The sequence below is a fragment of the Bufo bufo genome, chromosome 1 (assembly GCF_905171765.1).
Source record: "Bufo bufo chromosome 1, aBufBuf1.1, whole genome shotgun sequence".
Classification (NCBI taxonomy): domain Eukaryota; kingdom Metazoa; phylum Chordata; class Amphibia; order Anura; family Bufonidae; genus Bufo; species Bufo bufo.
The window spans coordinates 295,645,006-295,670,423 of record NC_053389.1 but is presented as its reverse complement, the minus strand read 5'-3'; the positions used below and the strand labels follow the sequence as shown (position 1 = coordinate 295,670,423).

The 25,418-nt window shown below is 40.9% G+C and overlaps 1 protein-coding gene across 1 annotated transcript in view; it reads left to right on the top strand.

The window, feature by feature from the left end:
• The window catches only part of LOC121005713 (E3 ubiquitin-protein ligase RNF213-like), a 98,748-nt gene extending 75,969 nt beyond the window's left edge, over positions 1–22,779 (top strand). Inside the window, exons 9-11 of the mRNA XM_040438508.1 lie at positions 9,360–9,562; positions 14,155–14,435; positions 22,516–22,779. Of these exons, the coding sequence (XP_040294442.1) occupies positions 9,360–9,562; positions 14,155–14,435; positions 22,516–22,779 (748 nt within the window). The remainder of the gene's footprint in view (positions 1–9,359; positions 9,563–14,154; positions 14,436–22,515) is intronic.
• The last annotated feature ends 2,639 nt before the right edge of the window (positions 22,780–25,418 follow it).

Sequence of the window (25,418 nt, the reverse complement as noted above, 5' to 3'; positions counted from 1 at the left end):
TTTGACCAGTGTCACTTTATGTGGTGATAACTTTAAAACGCTTTGACTTATCCAGGCCATTCTGAGCTAGTTTTTTCGTCACATATTGTACTTCATGACACTGCTAAAATGGAGTCCAAAAAACTCTTTTTTATTTATAAAAAAATACCAAATTTACCCAAAAATTTTAAAACTTTGCAAATTTTTACGTTTCAATTTCTCTACTTTTATAATACATAGTAATACCTCCAAAAATAGTTATTACTTTACATTCCCCATATGTCTACTTCATGTTTGGATCATTTTAGGAATTATATTTTATTTTTTGGGGATGTTACAAGGCTTAGAAGTTTAGAAGCAAATCTTGAAATTTTTCAGAAAAAGCTGAAGTCTGAAGTCACTTTGTGAGACTTAGATAATAGAAACCACACAAAAATGACCCCATTCTAGAAACTACACCCCTCAAGGTATTCACAACTGATTTTACAAACATGGTTAACCCTTTAGGTGTTCCACAAGAATTAATGGAAAATAGAGATACAATTTCAAAATTTCACTTTTTTGGCAGATTTTCCATTTTAATATATTATTTCCAGTTACAAAGCAAGGGTTAAAAGCCAAACAAAACTCAATATTTATGGCCCTGATTCTGTAGTTTACAGAAACACCCCATATGTGGTCGTAAACTGCTGTACGGGCACAGAAGGAAAGGAATGCCATACGGTTTTTGGAAGGCAGATTTTGCTGGACTGGTTTTTTGACACCATGTCCAATTTGAAGCCCCCCTGATGCACCCCTAGAGTAGAAACTCCAAAAAAGTGACCCCATTTTAGAAACTACGGGATAGGGTGGCAGTTTTGTTGGTACTAGTATAGGGTACATATGATTTTTGGTTGCTCTATATTATACTTTTTGTGAGGCAAGGTAACAAGAAATAGCTGTTTTGGCACCGTTTATTTTTTTGTTATTTACAACATTCATCTGACAGGTTAGATCATGTGGTATTTTTATAGAGCAGGTTGTCACGGATGCGGCGATACCTAATATGTATACAATTTTTTTTATTTATGTAAGTTTTACACAATAATATCATTTTTGAAACAAAGAAAAAAATAATGTTTTAGTGTCTCCATAGTCTGAGAGCCATAGTTTTTTCAGGTTTTGGGCAATTATCTTAGGTAGGGTCTGATTTTTTGCGGGATGAGATGACTGTTTGGCACTATTTTTGGGTACATATGACTTTTTGATCGCTTGCTATTACACTTTTTGTGATGTAAGGTGACAAAAAATGGCTTTTTTTACACCGTTTTTATTTTTATTTTTTTACGGTTATTTCGGACGCGGCGATACCTAATATGTATACTTTTTTAAATTTGCTTAAGTTTTACACAATGACAGCTTTGTTAAAACAAAAAAATTATGTTTTAGTGTCTCCATATTCTGAGCCATAGTTTTTTTTTAATTTTTTGGGCGATTGTCTTAGGTAGGGGCTGATTTTTTGCGGGATGAGGTGACGGTTAGATTGGTACTATTTTGGTGGGCATACGCCTTTTTGATCGCTTGCTGTTGTACTTTTTGTGATGCAAGGTGAAAAAAAATGGTTTATTTAGCACCGTTTTTATTTTTTAATTTTTACGGTGTTCATCCGAGGGGTTAGGTCATGTGATATGTTTATAATGTTTATAGAGCTGGTCAATACGGAAGCGGCGATACCTAATATGTCAACATTTTCTTTTTTCCTATTTTTAACCAATTTTTTTTAACTTTATTTGGGGGAAATGACTTTTTTTTTTTTTTTTTTTTTACTTGAAACTTTTAATTTTTTGGGGGGAAAACTTTATTTTGGGGGTCTAATCCCCTTTACAATGCATTCCAATACTTCTGTAGTGTGTATTACTCATACAGCTTTCTGCCTTTGAGATCCAGGGGGCTGGATCTCACAGGCTCGTCACCGGAAGGCAGCGCCGATGCCTAAGGAAGGCATTGTGCTGCCTTCCATGCCATCGGGTCCCCCTTACAGCCTCACGGGGACCCGATGGCACCTCCGACCGCAACTCCCGTAAAAGCAGTAAACCGCATTGACCTAAGGTGCCTGCGGGCGGTCAATCTGCTCCTCCTGGACGCATCGGCGCGTCCTCTCGCGAGACGAGAGATTTCCTGTGAACGCGCGCACAAAGGAGCGCGCGTTCACAGGATCGGGAGGTAAACGAGTAGCGGCGATCATTCGCTGGCAGGCTGTAGATGCGATTTTTTTAACCCCAAAAAGGTATATTAGATGCTGTTTTGTTAACAGCGTCTAATATACCTGCTACCTGGTCCTCTGGTGGTCCCTTTTGGTTGGATCGACCACCAGAGGACACAGTCGGCTCTGTAAGTAGCACCAAACACCACTACACTACACCCCCCCTGTCACTTATTAACCCCTTATTAACCCCTGATCACCCCATATTAGACTCCCTGATCACCCCCCTGTCATTGATCACCCCCCTGTAAGGCTCCATTCAGACGTCCGTATGTGTTTTGCGGATCCGCGGATCCGCAAAACACATACGGACGTCTGAATGGAGCCTTACAGGTGGGTGATCAATGACAGGGGGCTGATCACCCCATATAGACTCCCTGATCACCCCCCTGTCATTGATCACCCCCCTGTAAGGCTCCATTCAGACGTCCGTATGTGTTTTGCGGATCCGCTGATGCGCAAAACACATACGGACGTCTGAATGGAGCCTTACAGGGGGGTGATCACCCCATATAGACTCCCTGATCACCCCCCTGTAAGGCTCCATTCAGACGTCTGTATGTGTTTTGCGGATCCGCAAAACACGGACACCGCGGATCCGCAAAACACGGACACCGGCAATGTGCTTTCCGCATTTTGCGGATCCGCACATTGCCAGAACTATATAGAAAATGCCTTTTCTTGTCCGCAATTCTATAGGCTCTACAAAAAACGCAGTGTTCGCCCAATCAGGCCTGGTCTTGTGCGCACACTTGCGTTCAGTCCGCCCCACCGCAGTGACAGAAATATTTTTTTTCTGATCACTGCAAAAACACCGTAAAATCGCTGCGGCGCTATATAAAGATCACTTTTGAGGGGCATGGCGAGTTCATAGAAGATTTATTTTTTTTGGCACAAGTTAGCGGAAATTGATTATTATTATTTTTTTTTGTTTTGTTGTTTGTTCTTACAAAGTCTCATATTCCACTAACTTGTGACAAAAGATAAAATCTCACATGAACTCACCATACCCCTCACGGAATCCAAATGCGTAAATTTTTTTTGACATTTATATTCCAGACTTCTTCTCACGCTTTAGGGCCCCTAAAATGCCAGGGCAGTATAAATACCCCACATGTATGGCAAAGAATGCCATCCGATATCTGGGTATTAATATAGGGAAAACCCCGGAATCGATATACTCGATGAATTACCCTCCTTTGATCCTGAAAATTCAGGGAGACATAGATAGGTGGTTGCATCTTCCCCTTTCCCTTTTGGGCAGATGCCATTTATTAAAAATGATCAGCTTCGCACGTCTATTGTACCCTATGCAAACGATCCCGCTGCTAATTAGACACGTAGATATCCAATCTTTGGAATCAGCGTTCCGTTACTTTTTATGGAAAGTCAAGCGTCCGAGAATTTCACTACGGAAATTGCAACTTCCTAAAGAAAAGGGAGGAGTGAATTTCCCGGATATCAGGAGATATAACCTTGCCAGCAATCTTAGACATGCCATGGATTGGTTGACGGGAAGAAGTAGTTACTCAAACTACAAATTAGAATCGCATTTAGCTTCCCCCTGGTCCTTGTCTGCACTGCTCCACACTATATATGCCAACTTGCCTCAGATTCTGAGAAAAAGTCTAATCATAAAAGACACGGTAGCTACGTGGAAAGCAGTGCGGAAGGAGTATGGGCTACCATTTTCATTATCAAAACATTTGTCTATTTGGGGGCATCCCGAATTTTTGGAAGGAAGACTTAACAAACAATTCCGAGACTGGAGAGCCAGGGTAATACGCTCTGTAATTGATATGTGGCACAGTGCGGATCACCGTTATCTGAGTTTTGAAGAACTGCGCACCAAATACGATTTGAGTTCTAGTCATTATTTGGCATACCTTCAGGTGTATAGTTTTTTAAGAGGTAAGAGAATTCCCCACAAATAGATTTGACCTCCTAAGAGGCACGACTACTTCTTCATTATCCTTATCAGACCTACAGGGTAGATTACAAGAGGCTAGACAGGAGACTTTTCCTCTTCAACCATTCAAGGCATGGGATAAGGAGCTTGATAGGCAAGGAGTCCATGAGAGTATTTTGAAGGGATGGCTATGCCTGAGAAATACGACCTCCAATGAAATTTGGCGAGAAACTCAATTCAAAATAGCGCACAGGGCTATATATGGGTTTTATAATACAAGGTCAGCGGTTCAGGCAAATAAAATAACACATTGTCCGAAATGTACATTGGAAAATTCCAACTTGCTCCACGGATTCTGGAATTGCCCAAAGATAGTGGAATTCTGGATGACCTTTATAACGTGGCTAAAAGACGTAATGTACATCACGATTTCACTAACTCCAGAGTTAATCCTGTTCCATTTTTACCCCAAGGGTACGAAGTTAACACAAATTACCCATGTTTGTATCATGGCAGCAAAAATATGTATACTCAGGAACTGGCTACTCCAGACAATCCCCTCAATCGGGGAAATCATCATCCAAATAAAATGGTGCCTAAACAGGGAGATCTTTGCGGCAGAACAATGTACAGAAAAAACACTACAAAAGTTAATGAACAGGTGGAGAGGGTTTATCAGTAAGGTATTAGAACCGGTAGAGATCAAAACACTTATGGATCCTTTGAAGCAAACGTCCTGGTATCTACTAGAGCAGATGAAGGGCACATTAGGTAACCTGGAACAGTAAGGCCCCGAATAACATTAATAACGAACTGATGTTCAGGTGGGTTTAGGGGGATAGAGAGAGCACTGGCGTGAGATAATATCTGGTCTTCTTTAAGCTAGGGGGGGAGGGAAGGGGGGTGGGTGGGTATGTTTGTTTCTGTTCAATCAACATGAAAAATTGGTAAAATTTTGGTTTGTTTCTATGATGTGATGAGCTCTGATACATTATTGTAACATCTGTCAATGTATTTATGATATTGTGAACATTGGATGTATGTATCTTGTACTTGCATCAGATGAAAGACGAACTAAATAAATCAAATTTGGTTTAAAATAAATACCCCACAAGTGACCCCATTTTGGAAAGAAGACACCCCAAGGTATTCCGTGAGGGGTATGGTGAGTTCATGTAAAATTTTATTTTTTGTCACAAGTTAGTGGAATATGAGACTTTGTAAGAAAAAAATAAAATAAAAATATCATTTTCCGCTGACTTGTGCCACAAAACTAAATATTCTAGGAACTCGCAATGCCCCTCACGGAATACCTTGGGGTGTCTTCATTCGAAAATGGGGTTACTTGTGGGGTATTTATACTGCCCTGGCATTTTAGGGGCCCTAAAGCGTGAGAAGTAGTTTGGAATCCAAATGCGTAGAAAATGCCCTGTGAAATCGTAAAGATACTCTTTGGAATTTGGGCCCCTTTGCGCACCTAGGCTGCAAAAAAGTGTCACAAATGTGGTATCGACATACTCAGGAGAAGTAGGGCAATGTGTTTTGGGGTCTCTTTTTACATATACCCATGCTGGGTGAAAGAAATATCTCTGTAAAATGACAACTTTGTATAAAAAAAAATGGGAAAAGTTGTCTTTTACAGAGATATTTATCTCACCCAGCATGGGTATATGTAAAAAGACAACCCAAAACACATTGCCCTACTTCTCCTGAGTACGGCGATACCACATGTGTGACACTTTTTTGCAGCCTAGGTGCGCAAAGGGGCCCAAATTCCAAAGAGTATCTTTACGATTTCACAGGGCATTTTTTACGCTTTTGGATTCCAAACTACTTCTCACGCTTTAGGTCCCCTAAAATGCCAGGGCAGTATAAATACCCCACAAGTGACCCTATTTTGGAAAGAAGACACCCCTAGGTATTCCGTGAGGGGTATGGTGAGTTCATGTAAATTTAAATTTTTTGTCACAAGTTAGTGGAATATGAAACTTTGTAAGAAAAAAAAAAATCTTTTTCCGCTAACTTGTGACAAAAAATAAAAACTTCCATGAACTCACTATGCCCATCAGCGAATACCTTAGGGTGTCTACTTTCCGAAATGGGGTCATTTGTGGGGTGTTTCTACTGTCTGGGCATTGTAGAACCTCAGGAAACATGACAGGTGCTCAGAAAGTCAGAGCTGCTTCAAAATGCGGAAATTCACATTTTTGTACCATAGTTTGTAAACGCTATAACTTTTGCGCAAACCAATAAATATACACTTATTGCATTTTTTTGATCAAAGACATGTAGAACAATAAATTTAGAGAAAAATGTATATAGAAATGTAGTTTTGTTTGAAAAATTTTACAACAGAAAATGAAAAATGTCATTTTTTTGCAAAAATTTCGGTTAATTTCGATTAATAACAAAAAAAGTAAAAATGTCAGCAGCAATGAAATACCACCAAATGAAAGCTTTATTAGTTAGAAGAAAAGGAGGTAAAATTTATTTGGGTGGTAAGTTGTATGACCGAGCAATAAACCGTGAAAGTAGTGTAGTGCAGAATTGTAAAAAGTGGTCTGGTCATTAAGGGGGTTTAAGCTAGGGGAGCTGAGGTGGTTAAAGGCTGTGTACAACTTCGGAGGCAATTTTTGTTTATGATTGCATTTTACTCATTTTTGGCTAAAAATCATATTTTCAATTGGCCTTTATTAAAATATTAAGACATTCTGTCACAAAGGGTTAACAAGTTTTCTAGCTGTGTGAATTGTACTATCACTTACTATCATTTTGTGCACCTCATCTAATAAACCTTATGTCTAAACTACTAAGAGGTCATAAAGACTTAGGCTACTTTCACACTTGCGGCAGTGTGTTCCGGCGGGCAGTTCCGTCGTCGGAACTGCCCGCCGGATCCGCCGATCTGCCGCTGACTGAAAGCATTTGTGAGACGGATCCTGGTGCGGATCCGTCTCACAAATGCATTGCAAGGACGGATCCATCTTGTACATTTTTTCACATTTTTACCTATCTGCGCATGCGCATGCCGGAACGACGGATCCGGCATTCCAGATCCGGCGCTAATTCATTCCTATGGGAAAAAATGCTGGATCCGGCGTTCAGGCAAGTCTTCAGTTTTTTTCGCCGGAGAGAAAACCGTAGCATGCTGCGGTTTTCTGATCAGACAAAACGACTGAACTGAAGACATCCTGATGCAAACTGAACGGATTACTCTCCATTCAGAATGCATGGGGATAAAACTGATCAGTTCTTTTCCGGTATAGAGCCCCTGTGACGGAACTCTATGCCGGAAAAGAACAACGCAAGTGTGAAAGTAGCCTTATTTAAGCCACATTCTTATCAGTAAGAGCTGAGCTATAATGAGTGTTTATCATGTCAGAGAGCAGAGATAAGGAGCCTGTCAGCTTCCCAAATGACGGAAAAGACAGAAAATCCCCAGGCTGTTACTAGAGAATGTCAGCTCTGTACAGAAAAAAGGGCGCTATATTTTTAATAAAGACCAATTAAAAAAATGATTTTAGCTCAAAATAAGTACAATGCAATAATAAAACAATTGCCCCCAAAGGTGGATCACATAAAAGGGAACCTAGCAGTAGATTATTTCTGCCATAAGCACAGGCAGCATGAAATACTGTACTGACAGGCTCTTACATTATAAAGAACTGTCTTACTGTGAAACACTACACTGTTTTCGAGAACACACAGTTTTAAAATGAACTGGGCACAGTGGCAATGTCCACTGGCCGGTTTAGCCCGAGCCCCAGCATCTTTTCTCCTGGGTTGACTTGATTGACACTTTCTCTCTGTTTACATTGTTTGCATATAGCAATAGTGACAACAGAAAAAAAGAGAGTTGCTCATAGGGTTAGTATGTGGAGTTAAAATAGATATGACTAGCTGGTATATAAAGGCTCACCTAATTTGGTTGTGCAAGGCTTAGGCTCAACACTCAGTAGAGATTTTAACCCTTTCCTGATGCGTGGATTTTCCATTTTTGCATTAAAAATTTTCACTTTGTCTTCCGAGAGCCATAACTTTTTTATTTTTCCATTCACATAGCCGTATGGATATGAAATGGGGTGGAATTGGAAAATAAAAACGCAAATCCGCCATTTACGGGATTTTTTTTATGGCGTTCATTATGCGGTAAAACTGCCTTGTGCTCTTCATTCTCCAGGCCAGTACGATTCCGGCAATAACACCTATGTAATAGTTTTTCTTGCGTTTTAATACTAAAAAAATAAATAAAAACTTGACCCCCATAACTTTTTTTTAGTTCTGTCTATGGGGATGTGTGGGGGCTCATGTTTTGCGAGACGGTGTAGTTTTTGATAATACCATTTTGGGGTGTGTATGACTTTTTTTTTATCACTTTTTATTCAATTTAGTAATGACAAAATGGCGAATCGTCCAGAGTCTATTCCAGTCTATGAGACAAGCGATCACATGTTCAAGTACCCTAATAAGTACCCTAAAAAATACTGTAAAAAAAAAGGAAAAATAAATATTTTCAAAAATGTAAAAAACACAAAAATAAAAAAAATTCAAATCATCTCCTTTCCTAATTTTACATATAATAATACAAAATAAACATAATAGCTATTTTTGCTCCTGAAAATGTCTGAACAGTTAAAATATGAAAGCTATATTCTCCTCTGCAGTGAACGCCATAACAGAAAAAAAAAGTAGTAAAACATAATAAAAACTATATCAGTTTGGTATTGCTGTATAGTAGAGCACTGGATTACAGATACTTGCTGTAATCATACTGACCCGCAGAATAAGGTTGTCATGTTATTTTTAGTGTACAGTGAATGTCGTAAAAACAAAATAAAAAAATCCTGGGGGAACTGCCATAGACCTCATACGGTTGTGTGAACAAAAATTATGGCTCTTGGAAAGCGGGGAAAGAAGGGAAGGAAAAATAAAACAGAAAAAACAATAATAGGTTGTGTCCGGGCCAGGCTCACGATATTTTGTGCTGTTTCATGTTTTTGTTTTTAAGGCTACTTTCACACTAGCAGCAGCCTTCTCTGGCAGGTTGTTTCGGCGGGTGAACAGCCTGCCGGATCCGTGCTGCCGCTAGTGCACGCATGCAGCCAGAGGTCCGCTGGAATTCCTGCGGCAGCACGGCAAACATGGTGAGAGGCGGCCAGAATAAAACTGCTGCTAGTGTGAAAGTAGCCTAAAATAAAATATGATTTGTTTATTTTGTTTTTATTTTAGGGAGCTCAAGGACTTTGGATTCTTGTATGAAGGACGCACTCATGTTTCCAAGAACAATCTGAACAGAAACATCCAGTACAAGTATGTTGTTTTACAGAGCAATGGACATGAAGAATATGAGTACATTTACGGTGAAACGGCAGACAAATCACACATTATCAACCGCTGCCTGTTCATACCATCAAATTATACCATTAAAGGAGGTGAGATTACTATAACACAAAGGTCTTCTTTTTGTTTTCATTACTATCAAGACATTGAAATCTTAACTAATAGGACAGTGTCTGTTTTGTTGTATTAATAACAATGACCTGTCCTTAGGATAGGTCATCAGTATTATATTGGTTGGGCTTTGACTCTTTGCACCCCTATTAATCAGCTGATTAAACTGATTTCTGCACACCAGATGAAGCAGTTGAACATCGCTGCTCCTAAAGTTCACAATGCAAACGATACCCCATATGTCTTCAAATGTTCTCAATAAAAACAGGCACTCACCATCTGGTATAGTCTGGATCGATGTTTTACTTAATATAGTAGTATAAAAACATACATATAATTCTACAATTAAATACAATTATAATAACCCTTAGATGCTGTCTATATGCTGTGATTATTGCTATTTTTGATTGTATTTGGGGATAGATCTGGAGCTAATCTTAATCTTGGATACCCTTAACCTAGTGTCTAAATAATATCCACATCCAATATTGTATATCAATTCGTATAGTACACAATGTGCAAGAATCACAATAATCTGTTGGAAAGCATATATCAAAAACCATGTATCAAAGACATGTGTAAAAATTGTGAAAGTTCTTCTGATAGGAAAATAGTGAGAGTTCTTGTGATAAAAAATCTCCTGGTGTGTTCAATACAAAAATATAAAAATATATATAAGAATAAAGCAAAAGTCACAATTTCTTAAGTCACAATTTCTTTCAACATCCCCAATTGATGAGTTAGTTTTGTATTGCCTCTATAGGGTTAGGTATCTATGTGAATCGGGTTTGCGTCTGGGGCGTCCCCCTGATGCGTTCCCTCTTACCTTCCCTTCTGAGGTGGGCTTCGTATTATGGTGTTTGCCTCTTGCAGGATCGATTTTGCTGTGGTGCCTCTTTTTGTGGAGTTCAGTATCAGATAATATTCCTCCTTACTCCGATCTCAGGGCTCCTTGGCGTTCCACACTCTCTCCTCTCTGCGTGTCACCGTCCCGCTGTACTCTCGTCTGTGCTCTCGCTATCTCGCGGTAAGACGCAGCAGGTGATCTCACTTATTATTTCGATCTGTGCAAGTACTGAAGTCCGTCTTTATAATATAGAATATATCTTTGTACGGATTTAGGTGGGTAGTTGTTTGCTCTCAGTTTGAAATAATAAGTGAGATCATCTGCTGCGTCTTACCGCGAGATAGCGAGAGCACAGACTAGAGTACAGCGGGACGGTATTAAAGGGGTTCTCCGGGCTTTTAATACTGATGACCTATCCTCAGGTCACCTGGCACTCCCGCTGTGCAGCTGTATGAAGAGAAGGTGCGTGCAGTGTGCACATGCGGTCTCCCGTCTCTCTTCCTGCTCACTGCTGCTTTGCCTTAAACATAGCAGAAGCGAGCAGGAAGACAGATGGGAAACTGCACGTGCACACTGCACGTGTCGGCTGTTGGACCCCCACTGATCTGATATTGGTGACTAGGGATGAGTGAACTTGTGTTTTCAAGTTAGGAGTACAAAGTTCATGTTATCTAAGAATTCCGTTATGGATTCCGCGGAATCCATAGGATGCACATAATTTATAATGAGACGCAGGCCTTGTCATAAATTAGGTGTATTCTTCTGCAGTCCATGCACCTAACAAAAAATATAGGACAGCTCAGAGCTGCCGTAGATTTCTGGCTTCATTTGCACCAAAAAAACAGTGTAAATAAAAATAAATTTGTCTTGTCTGTTGGCCACATCCCTTTCCCACTCTTGCCATGTCCACTTCTGGAAAAGTGGCGAGGGCGACCTAAAAAGAGGCATGTATTTTAAAGCCACTTTCTGGTACAAGAGAGATGATAAATGTTAAGCATTTAATGTCGTTTTTACTTGCTGTTTTGTGGCTTTTGTATTTCATGAAATATTGTAACTGCATTTTCTTCATTTGCCTCCTAAAAACAGAATTAAAAGTTGCTAAAAAAAAATTTATGTACCCAAGAAACTATGCAAATTTCAGTATTGTTGTATCCTAAAAAGTCTTAGAATAAAGTAAACATGATGAGTTGATGACCATAAAAATAAATCCCAAAGAACAATGGCTCAGCCATTTACTAGTTGCATGGTAAATTGTCTCAGCCTGTGATTGGCAGAGCGGCATTTCCTATGTGTCAAGATGGGACCAGGAAGTAGAGGTGAATAAAAAGTTGCAAACCTTTGGCATTCAAGTGAGCAATAATTCGATACTCACGACCATTTGTGGAAACCTTCCAGCAATATCTCCTTCCCAACGATGCACAGGAGGGGAGTATAGCATCTTTTATTTTATCTTCAACTCCCTCTGAGACCTTTGCCAAAAATGTTTCCCTGTTTGACAATTTGTCACTAAGGGATTATGCACTAAGGGGAAATGCACTTACTGTGTCTGATTTATGCACCAACTATGAATTCAGGAGTACAATAAAAGTCTCTTCCCATTACCTTAATTGCATTGGTACACAAATATTGTTGAGCAATTTCTCCTTCATCCCGCCCCTTGGAATCTATCAGTAGGAATTAAAACCATATGTCCTCTACAGGATTTATTCATGACTGTTTTGTTTGAAAACATATAGAAAAGGGCAAGTTTGTCTCCTGTTTACTTTAAAGCGGTTATCCAGGAATTGATAATGTTTGACCTGTCCACAGGATAGGTCATTACCGCATAAGCAGGGGTCCGAGTCCCGAGTGCTGATCAGCTGTTTCAGGGAGCCACTGCATTCTATGGAGCTCTGGTGAGTGCATATGGCTGCCGGCAGCTCTCCAACCATAGCGCAGTACGTTGTATAGTGGTAGTACTTGCTATTTCCATGAGGTCCAACTAGGCCATGTGACCGATGTGCGGTGATGTCACATGGCATAGGAAGAGGCCGCGATGCTCATGGAGCGCAGGCCTCTTCTAACCGCTGGTCTGCATGGGTCTTGTGTGTTGACTCCTCGCTGACCTAAAATTGATGAACTATCCTGAGGATAGCCCTTTTAATCATTAATTTCTAGATTTAAGGATTTTTTTAAATAATGTTGGTGAAAACTGCCAATTTTGCAAGGACCGTCTGACGATTTGTTGCTCGTAGGGTTGTCCAGACTCCCCGTTGGCACATGTCGGTGGGAAAGAAGAATAGGGCAAGTTGAATTTTAACACCAAATCCTTTCGTTCAAAAGGCAGAGAAGTCATTGCCAGAGGTGTCTGTCAGCAGCTTAAACGGGTTGTCCAAGTTATGTAAAAAAACATAAAGCACTGTAAATCTCATGTTGCTGCAATATATACGTAAGATAAGCAAGTTTTAGGCAAAAAAATATATATTTACTCATTTTCCTAGTTCTGTTCTGGCCCTTTGTTGATATGCATTTGCAGAGCTTTGGGGGCGTGTAACAACAATCTCTAAAGTTTGACTCCTAAATATTTGTGGTTGTCAACAAAATCTGCCTTTTCCTCCCCCTGCTCTGCAGGGAGTGAATAATATTGCTGCCCTGTCTGCAGTCCGACTGCTGGGGTACTCATGTTGTATGTGTGGGACTACAAGTCCCAGCTGTACAGTACAATGACATTGCGGATACACACAGGATCTTCCCCCTACTTGTTCTTGTGCAATGCTCTGCAGACACTTCTTCACAGCCAGTACAAGAGCACAGAGAAGAGAACTCCTCCAGTCCTTGTCAGCTCTGTGTAGGAGGGAGGATCCTGTGCACAGGATCCTATCTTCAGTGCCTGCAGAAGAGAAAACCCTGCAGCTGCACAGTACCTGAGTTAGAGCCTCCAATCCTGAGTGTGTGCTGCTGAAGTGGGAGGGGAGACACAGGGCTCAGCCAGCAGATCAGGCAGTGCAGGGGGCGTCGCTTGTCGCTCCAACCAGCCCAGCCTTCACAGTGATGTTCCGTGCACAGAGGCAGACCTGCTCCCTCCTGCCCCCTCAGGGTTGTGGACAGAACGTTATCAGAGCAGAAAAGAAGCTGACATCACAGGTCATGAGACTCTCGGGGCCACTGTAAATGAAGTAAGTGAATTGAAAACTCCCTACATTTATATTTGCTTAGTTAGAAACATACAAAGAACACAAAAATATCTTGGGACAACCCCTTTAATCTCATCTCACTATTTATCTGACAGCTATTTAAGGTATATGCCCACATTTGGTGTTCCTTTAAAGAGAACCTGTCATTACTACATGCAGGTAACATATTATAGAGCAGGAGGAGCTGAGCAGATAGTTTTATGGGAGAAGATTCAGCTGTTTCTGAGCTCAATTCAGAGGCCATCTTATCAGTGACTGAAATCATTCTCTGTGCAAATGTGTATACAAAGTTCTAAGATGACCCCTGTGTACAACTGAAATCAGAAAAAGCAGAGATTTATATGTATATATTACAAGTTTTACTAAATCTTTTTCCCTAAAACTATATATTTGCTAAGCTCCTCATGCTCTATAAGATGCTGCCTGCTGATTGCACTGCATTTCATGGTGGCACATTCCTTTTTAAAGGAACTTTAGTATTGTGCCTAGTTTTCCTTTAGGTGTCTCAGCGGACATTGTTTAATGCAATAACTGTATTTTTTGTCCTTCTTAGAGTGGCATCAGTATGATGACGTGTGCCTTAAAAAGAATAAAGGTTTTCTGAAATATCTGAAGAACCCTTTGGAACATGTGTGGAAAAGTGAATCCATCTATAAAAAGAAAATGAAGGCGGGTGAAATCATGCTCAGCAGCATTTACAGTATTCTGGAGACCTGCGATGAGATCAATTTGTCTGGCTTTTTTCAACAACTGCAGCAGTTTTATTATGTGGCGGCACGTTTTCCTGTGGATAAAATAGTAGACTGGCATTCCCAGCAATATGACAAAGAAAAGGTATTTATAGTAACATAACATAGTAACATAGTACATAAGGCCGAAAAAAGACATTTGTCCATCCAGTTCGGCCTGTCATCCTGCAAGTTGATCCAGAGGAAGGCAAAAAAAACCTGTGAGGTAGAAGCCAATTTTCCCCACTTTAGGGGAATAAAAAATTCCTTCCCGACTCCAATCAGGCAATTAGAATAACTCCCTGGATCAACGACCGCTCTCTAGTAGCTATAGCCTGTAATATTATTACGCTCCAGAAATACGTCCAGGCCTCTCTTGAATTCCTTTATTGTACTCACCATCACCACCTCCTCAGGCAGAGAGTTCCATAGTCTCACTGCTCTTACCGTAAAGAATCCTTTTCTATGTTTGTGTACAAACCTTCTTTCCTCCAAACGCAGAAGATGTCCCCCCGTCACAGTCCTGGGGATAAATAGATGATGGGAGAGATCTCTGTACTGACCCCTGATATATTTATACATAGTAGTTATTAATTGAACCATTAAACCTATTTGTGGCACATAAATAGTACACAGAAACAAACCAAAATATATTAAAGATATCTTCCAGTTTTATGTAAACAAAGCTTCCCTATCGTTGCATGAAAATAATTATTATCACACACCATAGAATGATCTATATGTAGTGGCAGTAATACTTATTATTTTGGGTATTTTTTTTCTCTTATGCTGTCGGTAATTGTATGGCATATAGCATGGTAGGGTTGATGACACTGACAAAAATGATACCTTTCAAGGTACCAGTTGGAACCGAACCTGAGTTCGGGAAATAGGATTTTTACAGTAAAAATGATTTTATGAAGTTATTACGCAAAGTCACGCGAGACTTCGTGAAGTAATAACTTTGGCTCATCTGAGCCAATACATTTTAATACTGTACGGAGCGCTCGCTCCGTACAGTATTGGACCGAAGTTTTATGCGAATCGACTTCGGATGTTTCATCCGAAGTAGATTCTCTCATCCCTACCTGTCACCATAAAAATGCGAAGTAGGGCTACTTTCACACCTTCAGTGTGAAATCCCGGCATGGCTGTTCCAGCAGACAAGCAGAGATTCGGCCGGACACAAAGCGCATCATGCAGAGTTTTGTGTCCGGCTGGTTCTCCGCTTGTCTGCTGGAATGCATACAGATCTCCACTGTATCACATTATGTGGTGTGAACATAGCCTAATCTGCAGGCAGCATGTTATAGAACAGGAGGAGCTGAGCAGAATGATAGATAGTTTTGTGGGAAAACACTCAGTATAAGGCCTCTTTCACACGACCGTATGACTTTTTCAGTGTTTTGCGGTCCGTTTTTCAAGGATCCGTTCTTCCGTTTTTTGTTTCTGTTGTGTTTCCATTTCAGTTTTTTCCATATGGCATATACAGTATACAGTAATTACATAGAAAAAATTGGGCTGGGCATAACATTTTCAATAGATGGTTCTCCAAAAACGGAACGGATACAGATGCATTTTCGTATATGTGTTTTTTTGTTTTTTTTTGCAGACCCATTGACTTGAATGGAGCCACGGAAAGTGATTTACGGGCAATAATAGGACATGTTCTATCTTTCAACAGAAATACGGAATCGGAATGCATAAGGTGTACATTATTGAAATAATTGGTTCCGTATACTGACTGTATACGGAACGCAAAAAACTGCCCGTAAACCGAAAAGAAAAACGGTCGTGTGAAAGAGGCCTAACTTGTATTTCATGCATTTAAATTCCTCGTTATTTTGGGCTTTGAAGTCAAGCAGACGGCCCTATCAGTGATTGACAACTGTGTGTACACAGTCATAGAGGGAAGGCTGTCAATCACTGGTAGGACCGACTCCTGGACTTCACAGCCCAGAATGAGCAGATATATAAATGGATAAATTACAAGTTATACTAAATATTTTCCCATAAAACTATAGATCAATCTACTCAGCGCCTCCTGCTCTATACCATGCTGCCTCCAGCTCAGATACCATGTTCAATGCTACAGGTTCCCTTTAACCATTGAACACTCTGGGTTAACTCCCTAAACAACTGTAGACTACCACAGATATTGGCTATTGACCTATAAATCACTCTAGACATCCAGTAATTGTACCAGGGACATCATCCCTAACCTCTGAATTATCATATATATAAACATGTGACGTAGTGTATAAAAAGTTGACAAAGTGAGTTTTGGAAATGTTTCCATCATAAGTGGCAATGTAACCAGGGTTTCTTAGCATTTTGCTGTATTTTACAGTCTACATTCAAATACCCTCCATTCTGTTGACAACTATTAGGTTAGGTTTTCATGTAATGGAAAACAAATCTGTTGTGGACCTGTGGCAACATCCACGTTTTACAAGCAGATTTTCCGATATTTCACCCTAGACATAGCAATGCATGATATTCACAGTGTAAATCAGCAAAAAAAAATTTCACTTTCTGGATTTAAAATGTTTCCCGCATGTCAGTTTCCATGTGGATTTTCCACAGAGAGTGGATAGTATTTAAAAAAAAATCATGTAAACATACCCTTAAAGGCGTTCTTTGAGATATATATTATAAAAATGGCTGTAAATTTATCAGATTAATAAAGAAAAATTTTATACTTACTGTCCTGAATCCTCTCCATACCAACGCTGCCAATCTTTTCTCCCTGCCACTGCAGCCATGGCATAATGGTTTGACTGAAGTTATGACATTCCCCTATATCACATGTGACTGCTGCAGCCAACCACTGGCCTCAGCGTTACACAGCATACAGTGGTTACATGTTTTATATGGCCACGTGACTGCTGCAGTCAAAACAACAATGCCCACCAGAGAGGATGAACAGCGACCCTGGAATGCATTTTATATTAATCTTTTCACTGCCTGTCACGGTAGGTGAGGGAAGGGAAGCAAACCAAATACAACAAAAGCAACAAAACACCAGGCTAGGCCCCAAAGCTAGGGAACAGGGAAAGGTCACCACCTGACAATCCCTGAGCCTTTCCCTGACTGCTGACAACATGAGCAAATACTAAAGGTGGAAGTGCTCATGCGCTGAAACCTAAGCCCTGCTGAAACTGAAACAAACCCTCAGCTAGGGAGCTGGAGATAAGACACTTGTGGCCCGTTGCTAATGGCAATCCCCAGCAAAAATGGATACTAAGGCATGGTACAATCTCCCAGTAACCTCCAACATGTGACCATGCATACAATGGGAGGAGGCAGAGAGCTCTGAGCCCCACCCAAGACTGGCTGATATAGCCCGGGCCTCACATGTGCACCAGAATGCTGCCGGTTTAGCGTTAGGTTCCTGAGCTACTTGAGAAACCTTGGCGCGGTGCTCGGGCTCAGACATGTCCTCCAAGCAGGATATGTTGGCTAATTCTCAATTTTACACCAGTACGAGGGTTAGTAAGACCACAGAGTGCACCTGTCTTTGTTTTTGTTATGTTAATGTTATTAGTGGACAACCACACCAAATCACCCACACATAGGTCCGGACCAGTCATACGTCTCTTGTCAGCCATCTGTTTATATCTTTCACCCATTTTTTTCAAATTAGTTTGAATCTTCCGCCAGATAGAAGACAACGAAGAAGAGAATCTCTCCTCTTCAGGTATACCAGAAGATTCAGTCCCAGAAAAAGTACCAAACTGAGGGTGAAAACCATATGCGCCAATAAATTGGGACTTATCAGTGGATTCCTGTCTACGGTTATTCAAGGCAAACTCAGCCAAGGACAAAAACAAAGACCACTCTTCCTGATTTTCGGCGACAAAACACCTCAAATAAGTCTCCAGGTTCTGGTTAGTGCGCTCAGTTTGTCCATTCGACTGAGGATGGAAAGCCGAAGAGGAAAGACAATTGAATTCCCAGACGAGTACTAAATGCCTTCCCGAACCTGGAAACAAATTGCGTCCCCCTATCAGACACCACATCAGAGGGGATGCTGTGTAATTTCACAATGTTATCAACAAACACCTGAGCGAGAGTTTTAGCATTGGGCAGACCTGACAATGGTACAAAGTGAGCCATCTTACTGAAGCGGTCCACCACCACCAAAATCACAGTTTTCCCAGAGGAACTTGGTAAATCAGTGATGAAGTCCATGGAAAAATGTGCCCAAGGACGAGACGGGATGGATAAAGGAATAAGAGATCCTGAAGGCCGAGTGTGAGCCACCTTAGCACGTGCACACATCTCACAAGCTGCTACATAGCCCTCAACACATTTACGCAAACCTGGCCACCAGAATCTCCGGGAAATGAGATCCACAGTGGATCTACTCCCAGGGTGTCCCGCAAGGACAGTATCATGATGTTACTTGAACACCTTGTGTCGAAGTTCAGAAGGAACAAACAACTTCACTGAAGGAAAGGAATCCGGTGCCTCACCTTGAGCCCCCAACACTTCCGCCTCCAGTTCGGGATAAAGAGCGGATACCACCACCCCATCAGCCAAAATCGGAGCGGGATCCTCCGAATCATCCCCCCCAGGAAAGCTACAAGACAAAGCATCCGCTTTGACGTTTTTGACCCCAGGGTGATAGGTGACCACAAAATTAAATCTAGTAAAAAACAATGACCATCTGGCCTGCCTATTCTTATGGTCAGTAATTACCGTAATCTGATGAATCGCTTCTTCTAGCCAATGGCGCCATTCCTCAAAGGCCAATTTAATGGCCAGCAACTCTCTATTCCCAACATCATAATTTATTTTGGCAGCAGAGTTTTTTTAAATAAAAGCACACAAGCGCTATTTCCTAGGAGAGGGACACTGCGACAAAACTGATCCGACTCCCACTTCTGATGCGTTAACCTCCACAATGAAGGGTTGAGACACCTTGGGTTGCATCAGAATGGGAGCGGAAGCAAAACATTCTTATATTGCAGAAAAAGCATGTAATGCTTCTTCCGACCAGACTGAGAAGTCCACACCCTTTTTTGTCATATCAGTCAAAGGCTTGACAGTAGTGGAATAATTCAGGATACATTTTTTGTAGTAATTGGTAAAAACCCAAAAACCCCATCAGAGCTTTCTGATTCTCCGGCCGATCCCATTCCAGTACCGCACGGACCTTTTCAGGATCCATGCGAAAACCTGAGGCGGAAAGTAAGTAACCCAGAAACCTGGACAGCAAACACACATTTCTCCAACTTCGCATACAATTTATTCTCCCGAAGGATCGATAATACTTGTCTTAAATGATCCTGATGAGTCTCCATATCGGGTGAGTAAATTAGTATGTCATCGAGGTAAATAACAACAAACCTCCCCACCAAATTATGACAAATGTCATTGATAAAGTGCTGGAAGACTGCCGGGGCATTAGTCAAACCAAAGGGCATGACCAGGTTCTCGAAGTGGCCCTCAGGGGTATTAAAGGCCGTCTTCCATTCATTCCCTTCCCTGATTCTTATCAGATTATAAGCCCCTCTAAAATCCAACTTAGAAAACACCTTGGCTCCGACAATCTGATCAAATAAATCCAGGATCAAGGGAAGAGGATAAGGATCACGGACAGTAATGAGATTCAGTTCCCGGAAATCTAGACATGGTCTAAGGGTCCCGTCTTTTTTTTTTAACAAAAAAGAAGCCAGCTGCCATAGGTGACTTAGATGGCCTAATATGTCCTTTTGTCAAACTTTTGGCAATATACTCCCACAAAGCTACTCTTTGGGGTCGGGTAAGATTATATAGCTGAGATTTTGGCAATTTAGCTCCAGGAATAAGATTGATCGGACAATCATACTCTCGGTGAGGGGGCAACTCCCGATCTCCTCCCTCAGAGAATACGTCAGCAAAAAATCATAAAGAAATGAAGGTAACGCCTTTGGATACCACAGAAATAGATGCACCGAGACAGTTGTCCATACAAAAATCACTCTAATTACAGATTTTTCTAGTTTGCCAATCAATGGTAGGATTATGTTTGATCAACCATGGTAAACCCAGTACCAGATGAGCAGGCAAACCTTTCAGTACAAAACAAGAAATGGACTTAACATGAGAATCACCAACCCTCAAATGAATGTCCTGCACAATATGAGTTAGATACTTTTGCAAGAGAGGAGCGGAATCGATCGCAAACACTGATATCCCTTTGCATGCGCTTGTTATAAAACCATGACTCTGAACAAATTGATAATCAACAAGGTTAACCCCTGCACCACTTTCAACAAATACTTCTAACTCAATATTCTCAGAGTCTAGCGCCACCATGGCTAGCAGGAGAAATCGGGTACTGCAGGTAGAATACAAATATACCTTTTCTGACTCCTCATTCACGCTACCAAGGGTAATGGAACTAATTTTATTAGAAAGAGCCGCTTTTTTTTTTTTTTTTTTTTTTCCTTCACTTTGAGGCTATCTAAAAGGACACACATTAATAAAATGTAATTTTTTACCACAGAAGAAACAGAATCTTCTCTGACCACTAGAGTTCCTATTACCAGGGCAATAAGAGACCTGACCTAACTGCATAGATTCATCCCCAGGCACTGGTTCAAGTGTCACTGTACAGAACTGACTATGGAGAGCTGGGTCATTCCAGTCCGAGTCAGTCACCCACCTTCTAAATTCAGCACAATACGACTCAGGAGAACGTTGTCCCTGACTCAAGCTACGCAGATTACATTCAGCCAGAGAGACCCGGTCTGGATAATAATAAATCAGGGGCTCTGAAAAATTAATCCACCGATCGGAGGGACTGAGAATCGATTGGCAGAGAAAAGGCCCAAGACTGAGCATCACCTTTTATCAGAGAAATGATAATCCCCACTCTTTGATTTTCGTCTACAGATGAGATCGGTTGTAGATTAAAATAAAATCTACAAGATTTCCTGAACCGAACAAAGTTATCACTTCCCCCAGAAAACCTATCTGGGAGAGCGACCTTAGGTTCAAGGCTGGCCTGGTTCCCACCAACGGAGCCAGAGGCCAGAAATCTCTGACACAGTACAACAGAATTACAGAGGTCAGCTACCTCCCAAGATAATTCCTGCATGCGATCCACCAGTGCATCAACAGCTTCCATTTTGCACAGAGCAAGGAAAAATAAATGACCGGTATGGGCGGTTTATAATGTCACGGTAGGTGAGGGAAGGGTAGCAAACCAAATACAACAAAAGCAGCAAAACACCAGGCTAGGCTCCAAAGCTAGGGAACAGGGAAAGGTCACCACCTGACAATCCCTGAGCCTTTCCCTGACTGCTGACAACATGAGCAAATCCTAAAGGTGGAAGTGCTCATACGCTGGAACCTAAGCCCTGCTGAAACTGAAACAAACCCTCAGCTAAGGAGCTGGAGATAAGACAACCGGTTCCTAGCGCTTGGTGCAGGAACCAGCGTCTTCCTGAGGACTAGCCAGAACACACAACAGAAAGGGAAAGGGTAGGACTTAGCTTAAGACAGACGCGGAGCAGGAGATGCACCAAACACAAGCTGAGAACTCCAGAAGCAAATATAAACCGCAAGGGCTATAGTGAGAGGCAGGTATAAATAGCACCACTAAATAGCTAATGAGCAGAACCTGTGGGAAGGTGGGATGCTGCTCAAAACCACAACAAAGAGAAACAGAACAATCTGTCAGACTCACGTGAAGCAAGTCTGTCAGATCTTTTCAGGCTTCTCACGGGGCAGGTGTGACACTGCCATTTAAAAAAATAAGGAAAAATCTGTAACCTGGACAACCCCTTTTAATAGGAGTTGTACACACACTTTCCCTTTTGAGACACAGACTCTAATAAGGCCTTCACAGTTGCTGTGTGTATTGGCATGGCCTGTTTTTTTTTATTTTTTATGATATTTTTTATATTGCAGAAGATTTGGGAGCAGAGAAGACATGGTTTTCAGTTCCCCGGAAAATGATTGGGTTGACTTCAATAATAGGAGTATCTATCTGTCTTTACTATAGACCCACTCTCATCAACTAAAGGCCATAGAGAGAATGCAGCTCCATATTGGAGCTCCAAATGAATTGAACATACATACAGTAGCTCTGATACCTTTATTCTCCTTAATTACTTTATTAATTGTATGGGATATTATGAATAAAAGACTGTTTTTATGTGATGATACTAATAATGATTTTTGCCCCATAGGTGAATTACTTGATGATGACGTTGCTCAATACGATCTGTGACCCTTTCATTAATACAAATAAGCAGCAGGAAAGTAATGTGAGGCTGAACAGATTAATTGCAGGATTAATTTGCCTCTGGATTGCCCGTTTTTATGGCATTCATGGTAGTAAAGAGCATTTAACAAACATCTGCTGTATTCTCTGCTTGGATGAAATGCCACGAGAAAAGTTAATTGATGAGCTTAAGAATGCAAAGACTCTCTTCGGAAACTTTCCAGAGTAGGTTTTCTCAATTCTTGAATGGTTTGGTTATAAATGAGTGCTGTTTTTATTCCTATGTAGAAGTCCATAATGATGAGAGATTACTACAAAGCCAGATACTGAAACATATTCTGTTTTCTAATCAGTTTTTTTGTGATTTTATGTCTTTATTTTATTTGATAGGACAGCCATCTTTCCGGAGCCACAGCTCTGCTCTGTTAACAGCAGTTAAAGGGGTTGGCCACTTTCTGGCTATTGTTGATCAATGTGTTTGTGAGATGATTGTCCTTGTTAAAATTCTGCACCACTTTCTATATTTCATGAGGTATACTCCCTTGTTTTCAAAGTCTTTCATGCTGTCCACACAGAGGTCTTGTCCATAAAATGGCTGCTGATGGAGGGTCATGTGACCAGGCAAATCACCTCCATGTGATGTATCTTCCATTCAAACGCACTGCACCTGCACTAAACTTCTAACAGAACAAGTGGAAATGGCAAGTGCAGTGTGCTTGAATGGAGGAGGCATCGCATGGAGGTGATTTGCCTTGTCACATGACCCTCCATCAGCAGCCATCTTAAAGACAGGAGCTCTGTGTGGACAGCATAAAAGACTTTGTAAGCAAGGGGCATACCCCATGAAATATAGAAAATGGTACAGGATTTCAATAGAGGCTTTATTAGTAAGTGTCATATAATCATCTCACAAACACATTGGTCAACTGTAACCAGAAAGTGGCCAACCCCTTTAAATGTATCCTTTACATTAGCCACATAGGGCATAGGGCACAACAGACAGGAGATGTTCTGTGGGAGAGTTTTCAAGACATGTTCTGTGACCTGTATAGAGGTCATTGTGCAGGGAGGGAGTAGATAAGTTGTGACCGTCACCTATTGTAATTGTGGATTCTGTGATACCTAGCTAATACTAATCCTATAATGATAATGAGATGATGGCTGCTGAAAAGTGATCTCTACAGAACAAAAAGTGATCAGTGTAAAAAAAACTGCATTATATTGTAATGAAAAAATAAGATAATTCGGTGGCTCACTGACTGTGCAGTATGGATAGAGGTGCTCATACACCGGTACACCTAAAAACCGTGTAAACAATAAATTGAAGAAGAGTAGTTGTGATGGCACACTCTCATTTGGTATAGATTGACATAGGTTGTTGGATTTAAAAACGTATTTATTTGCACTTTTAATATAAAAACAATTTAATAGACTGCCTTGGTATATATTCCAAGAGCTAAGGTGCTATATGCAGGCTAAATACACAACAGTGCTATATGAACTGAATGTGCAAATGTGCTAAATGTGGGCTGGATACAAAAATGCTGTGTGTCAGCTATAATATAAAGGGCTATGTGCAAGCTGAGTACACTAAAGTGCTAGTGTAAATTGGATGCACTAAAGTGCTAGTGCAAGCTGGGTACACTAAAGTGCTAGTGCAAGCTGGGTACACTAAAGTGCTAGTGCAAGCTGGGTACACTAAGGTGCTAGTGCAGGCTGATTATGCTTAGGTGTTGATATAGGCTAAACACTAAGGTGCTAGTGCAAGCTGGGTACACTAAGGTGCTGGTGTTTTGTCTACATATATTAAAGTGCTAATTTGCATAATATGTATAGAAATGCTAACATAAGCTAAAATACACTTACCGTAAGTGCTATACATATATAAATGTGATGCTTGCTGGATATAGCTATAAATGAGCTGAATGTATTCAGTACTGTGGGCAAATGAGGTATGGTATTCAGTAAGCTTTGAGTATAAGCAGTATACTATAGCTAGATATGGAGGTAGACAATAATATCTAAAAATGCACAGTTAGGGATAAATCCTTATGCATTGCATGCTTAAAATCAAGAAAAACACTCGGTATGGAGGTAAACAATAATATCTAAAAATGCACAGTTAAAGTATAACTGTCGTATTATTATTTTTTTTGAGTATTGGATTGTGGTGATTAATATCTCCTTGGTGGCCCTATTTCAACTTTTCACTGTGTACTCAATTACCTCTTAATTCCACATTTTTGTTCCCTGTACTGCCTACTTTTACCTGTGCTTAAAATAGGGTTGCTAGGCATGGAACAGAGGACGCAGAAGCAGGCAGCGTGCAAGGTCGGATTACTGACAGCCAGGGACTGTAAGTAAATGATTAAAGCTAGGTCCTCCCCAGCAGCTGATAACAGTGCCTGGGCTGTGTGCACTTCTCCCTGTCCCTGCGCTTGGCAGACGCTCCCTCACTCAGCAGAGCTGGAGAATGCAGAGTGGAAGCAGCGCAGAGCAGGAAAGGGAGATCTGCCATCTGCTCAGTGTATAAATGAAAGCAACATGTGGTAAGAGGACCCCTTTGTGCTGCAGGAGATTAACCCTTTAGGGGGAGGGCTCTGGTTACTGACACTTTTGGGAGGCTATTGTTACTGGCTAGTGAGGGCAGGCGGGATTAGCCTCAGGGTGAGGGCAGTGGAGGCCATCTTAACTTATTTGGTTGCTAAGGGCTGAATCTTATTAAATATGGGGTCAGTCAGTCTAATAGTAACTGATTCTGGAATATCATGTTATTAGCAACTATATATATGAAAATTCATCATGAAGGGACCAAGTGAAGTCCCGAAACGCGTTTAAGGAGTACGGAGGATTATTGCCAATAGAGCA